Here is a 5,390-nt window from a genome sequence, read left to right as displayed (position 1 = left end):
ACCATATTCAGGCATGATGAAACACTATTATTTTGGTCAGTGACTGCCCTTGATGCCCACAAGTGTCTGTTCTTCTCCTGCCAAGTTGTGGAAAACAAGACCTTACAGGATGGGACTCTGAAAGAAAAGCATCTTGTGCACACTGAGACTGTTTTGTGGCCTGGCTGGTTGGTGACAGTCAGTCAAGGATGAGGCAAAGAGAAATAGAGAAGGAAGTTGATGATGAAGTAACGACCACCAACCCAAAAAAGGAGACACTGCACAGGCTCAGGAGCTTTCCCAATTACAGAACAGGGGGAGAGACTGGTGGCCTCTCTCTGGGCTGTGCTGGCCACAGACACCCAGACAGACGTCCCAGAGCGAGTGTATCCAAACAGGCAGTCCCTGCTCCAGGAGGAGGTGTGTGCTGGCACCGAGGACAGCGGTGCCTCCTGCGGGGACGCTGCTGAGCATGTTGAGCCACCCAAGGCCCAGGATGCAGCAGCTGCTCAGACTGGGGATCCTGAGCACACGGGGGTCGGGACAGGAACTGTGTGAGAGGTACAGGAACTGTGTGAGTGGTGTGGGAGTGAGTGGGAGTTCTCTTGGGGTTTGGTTTTTGTTCCCTCTTCTCAGTTTTTCTTCCTTTCTTTGCTATTTCACTTAAATAAATGCTGTTTACTCAAATTTTAAATGGTGTCATAGTTTCAGCTCAGAATCATTCTGAACCCTCCCTAGAACAAATATCCTGAGAAACATCGAGATCAACCACAAGAACTGCAAAACATCAAGACTCCACCAAACAATAGTCCAAACAATGATCATTCTGTTCCTGAAGAGAGTCCCACAAGTTTCCTCTCTGTGGTCTCTCCACTCTGGGGTTCTGGGGATCTCCCCTGTCCAGAATGGGAGTCTCACTTAGAGATGCCAAAGGTGTTCGGGTCCCGGGAGTCTTTTCTGCCGTGACTCTGCTTCAGGGTGCCATTCCCACAGATTCCCCCTGTCTGTGTTCTCCACTTTTTTGTCTCAGGGGTCACCCCTGTGCAGGCTCCCCCTTCTAAAGGCCCCCGTTTCAGGGTCCTGGGAGTTCTGAGGGGCTCCCTTTTCCACACTCCCCTGTCTCCAGGCTGCTGGGGGGCCTCCAGCTCAGCTTTTGCCCCTCTCCCCTCCTCATCTCTAGAACCTGAGATTAGCTCAGTGGGTTAAAACTTGGTTGCAATAATGCCAAGGTCATGAGTTCAATCCCCTGTTTGGGCCATTGACTTAAGAGTTGGACTCGATCCTTGTGGGTCCCTTCCAACTCAGAACAGTCTGTCTGTCTGTGAAGTCTGTCTGGGAAGTCACCGGGCACCTGGTGTCCATCAAAAGCTCCAAAACACTGAGATTCTGGCAAAAACCCTTCACAAATATCAAAACTAAAAAACATCAAGTTTCAGCCAAAACCCACTTCAAAATATGAAGATTAAGCCAAAAACTCCCTCCCGCGAGTTCCCCTTTTCTGGTCTTTCTTCTTCAGTGTTCTGGTTTCCACCCTGTCTGGGCTGCCAGAGGACTCACCTGTATTGGGATTGGTGGGTTCTATTTCCTCTCAGCCTTAGGTGTAAACTTGGGGCACAGGGTGTGACTCTTGGGGATGGGCCTGTGCAGGGCTGAGGGTTGGACTCCATGATCCTTGGGGGTCCCTTCCTACTCAGCACATTCTGGGATTCTTTGACACCAGCTGGGCTGGTCCCAGTGCATGAGGAGCCCCATCCCCCAGAAAGAACTGTGGGTGCCCCCTGTGTGGGGAGGGGTCTCAGCCCCACCCCAGCAGGCCTGGAGGAAGGTGGGACACCCTCCTGCAGGTGGGATGTGCATCAAACTTGGGCCCCCCAGAAGCCACTTGTAACACCTCAAAACTGGGCATTATAACCCCCCTCAGCCCCCAGTGGAGCCAGGGGGTCCCTGCAACCCCCAGAATGAGGAAGGGACTCCCAAGAGCCATTTAGACCCCCTAAAAATTGGTTGAAAAGAGAAGAATTTTTCTGTCAATAGGGTCATCTCAACCCCCCAAGATGAAAGAGGTTCAATTCAGTCCATAAAAAAGAGGAGGGAAACCCTCAAAAGATATTTAAAGCCAACCCTGAACTGGTGGGAAGCAGCAGGATCCCCTCAAAAAGAGATCCCTGTGTCCCTTCCTGTGGGGCCCCACTCCAAGTGCTGATGTCACATGTCCCCCACACTCCCTCACAGTACCCCCCTCAGGACAGGAGGGCACCCCAAAAGCTCCCTCACTTTTTCCACACACCCCATCTCTTGTCTCCCAATCCCAACCCATCCCCCTCCAAGTCCCATCCCAACCCTCCCAATTTGCATCCAAGCCCTCCCAATTTTATCCCATCCTCCCTGGGTTTGTATCATCCCCTTCTCCTGCTGCTGACTCCCCCTAAGTGGATTCAAGTTGGATTAAACCATTTTGGGGATGGGATTGAGCCATTTCAAGTTGGCATGGAGCCATTTTCAAGTGGGATTGAGGTGTTATGAGCTGACAGATCAATCCCTCTCAGATATTGAACTGCAAAATGATGGAGAAATGTCAGTCGGTCTGGACACCTCCAATTTTGGGGAAAACTCCCAAATCCCCACAGAATCCTGAAATCTTCCTGAATGTCTTCTTGAACCCCAAATTCCTGCCCCAATTTCCAGGAGAATGGTGGAAATTTAGATGTCTTTGTTCAATTTCTTTATTTTAACCCCAATATCAGGTGATTTTAAGGTATGAAATGGATCAAATAAAAAAAAAAGTACAAAAATTAATCATGTGAATGTGCATGGGGTTGGGTTTGGTGGCCCACAGAGAGGCAGAGCCACAGAGAATTGGAATTATGGAATTATTGAGTTTTGAAAACTTCTGAAACACCACTCAGGTTCCTTGAGGCCACAAGATAAACTAAGGGTATGGAGCAGGGAAGATGTTTAGGGTCAAAAGTCAGCAACTCCACCTTCCCAATGAATTTCACACTTCAGTCTGTGTCCCCATATGTGATGGCTTTGATGTGGCAAAATGCCAAGTACTCATTTCAGAGGCAAAGTCTCCTCTTCTGTCCCCCAAAAACCAAAACACAGGACATAGTTCAGCAGAACAAGGTATATTGAACAGAAAATAAAATGGAAAACCAATAAAATACAAACTACAGACTAAGAATAAAAGGTAGGAAGAACAAACAGGAAATAAATTTCAATTTCCCAAGTATCTTGGTCTCCCCCCAGGAGCTCTGCAATGCCAACAAACTTCTTGCTCATCCGGCATGAAGAAGGAAAATCCCTCCTCCCTCTCTTCTTCTATCTGAGATGATGTCAGAATATGGGATGCAATAGAGTTGGCCAGTAGGAGTCAGCTGGACTGACCCAGCTCCAGTCAGCTGACTGTCCAAGGCCTTGCTCTAAAAACTAAAGCCTAAATCTGGGCCTAACTAAACCCATGACACCATGGATGTTCCTCCCCCTGTGTTAATTCAAGTGCCCACGTAGAAGCGGGAGGATGTGGAGACCACCAGCCAGGGGTCTTCCAAATGTGAGTCACAAGGAATGTGGGTGATAGAGATGGAGCAGCAGATGAAGTTTTTCCCATAGTCGGGGCACTCGTGGGGCTTCCCTTACTGGTGAGTTCGTTGGTGTTTGGTCAATGCAGAGCTGCTGGTGAAGCTCTTCCCACACTCGTCACACTCATAAGGCCTCTCCCCAGTGTGGATACGCTGGTGGGTGATGAGGACGGATTTATTTTTGACTCTCTTCCCGCAGTCGGTGCAGCAAAAGGGCCTCTAGTCCGTGTGTGTGCGCTGATGTTTGAGGAGAATTGAGCTGGTCTGAAACCTCTTCCCACACTCGGAACATTCAAAGGGCCTTTCCCCAGTGTGGGTCATCCGATGGATGATGAGCTCATAGTTACGGATGAAGGTTTTCCCACACTCCCCACATTTGTGAGGCCTCTCCCCGGTGTGAAGCCGCCGATGGGTCATGAGGGTGGAGTTATGTTTGAATCTCTTCCCGCACTCGGTACAGCAGAAGGGCCTCTCCCCCGTGTGTGTGCGCTGATGCACGAGGAGATCTGAGCTGGTCCGACACCTCTTCCCACACTGGGAACACTCATAGGGCCGTTCCCCAGTGTGGATCATCTGGTGGCTGATCAGGTGGGAGCTCTGACTGAAGCCCTTCCCACATTCCCTACACGTGTAGGGCCATTCCCCAGTGTGGATGTGCTGGTGGCGAATCAGGCTGGAGCTTCGGCTGAATCCCTTCCCACATTCCAAGCACTTGTAGCGCTTCTCCCTGCTCTGAAGCTGCTGCTGCAGCCCCACCTCAGAGCTCTGGTTGAAGCTCTGGCCATCTTTCCCACGCTGGGTGGCTCTATCCTGTTCAGCGGACCCAAAACTCGTTTGAGAGCTTCTCCTCCTGAGGGATCTCCGTGTCTTTTTCTCCTCAGTGACTTCCTGCTCTGTGGAGCTGTTCAAAGTGGCCTCTGCCACCAGGTTCTGCTGGGGGGATTTGTCCTCCGTGCTCCCCATGCTCAGCTCAGGGCCTGGGGCAGGAAGGAACAAGGACACTCAGGGCATTTGCCTCCGGCCCACAGGGAAGGCCAAGGACATCCCCCCAAACCCGGCCCCGGCAGGACGGCGTCGGCAGCGGGGTTGTCCTGCAGCCGGGGCCATGCTGGGCTGGAAGATGCAGCACAAGAGAGGGGCAAAGGGGCACTGACTTCCTCCTCACCTGCCTGGGGGTTCCAGGGCTTCTTCCTCTTCCTCGCAGCCTCCTCCTCCATCTGGTCAAGCTTTGGAAAGGAAAAATCCTGGTTTTTTTAGGGAAAAAGAAGGTGTGAGCACAATGGGTTGGGGGTTCCTCCTGCCCCAATCCATCTCTAGAAATCACTGGGCTCCTCATGGTCTAATAAACCCGTAAAACACCAAGATTCAGCCCAAAAAACCCTCCCAGGAGTTGTTTGTCTTTTGGCTCTCTCCTTTGGGGTTCTGGGTGTCCCTCCTGTCCTGGCTGCTGGTGGTCTCCTGTGTATTGGGGGTCCTGCCTCTCCAGGGTCCCCACCCTCTCAAGGCTGCCGGGGCTCCAGGATCCCCCTACCTGCCCATTCCTGGTTTTCCAGCCCCCAAACCCCTAATTTCTTTGACACCAGGATCCCTCTGACCCCTCTTTCCCACCATCCCACATCTCTCAGACTCCACACTCCCTTTTCCTTTAACCTGACACCCTCTGGACTCCTCTTTCTGCGTACAGGGACCCTCTGCATCCCCCAGTAATCTTTCCCCAACTCGAGTCCTGCTTTTCTTCACCTTGGGCCCCTTCTGCTCCCACATTCCCAGGCACCGGGGAGCCCCTGCACCCCCTTATCCTGCACCAATACCCACCTGCACCCCCTTTCC

At 51.8% G+C, this 5,390-nt stretch overlaps 1 protein-coding gene across 1 annotated transcript; it reads right to left on the bottom strand.

Moving 5' to 3' along the window:
* Positions 1-3,614: 3,614 nt before the first annotated feature.
* LOC139684132 (zinc finger protein 3-like) lies at positions 3,615-4,777 on the bottom strand. The gene is given in 2 exon segments (XM_071579728.1): positions 3,615-4,490; positions 4,715-4,777. Coding segments are annotated over 2 exon segments (939 nt in total).
* Positions 4,778-5,390: the final 613 nt, after the last annotated feature.

Source organism: Pithys albifrons, chromosome 32, assembly GCF_047495875.1.
Source record: "Pithys albifrons albifrons isolate INPA30051 chromosome 32, PitAlb_v1, whole genome shotgun sequence".
Lineage (NCBI taxonomy): Eukaryota > Metazoa > Chordata > Aves > Passeriformes > Thamnophilidae > Pithys > Pithys albifrons.
The sequence above is the reverse complement of the archived record's forward strand: the minus strand, read 5'-3'. Positions and strand labels throughout refer to the sequence as shown.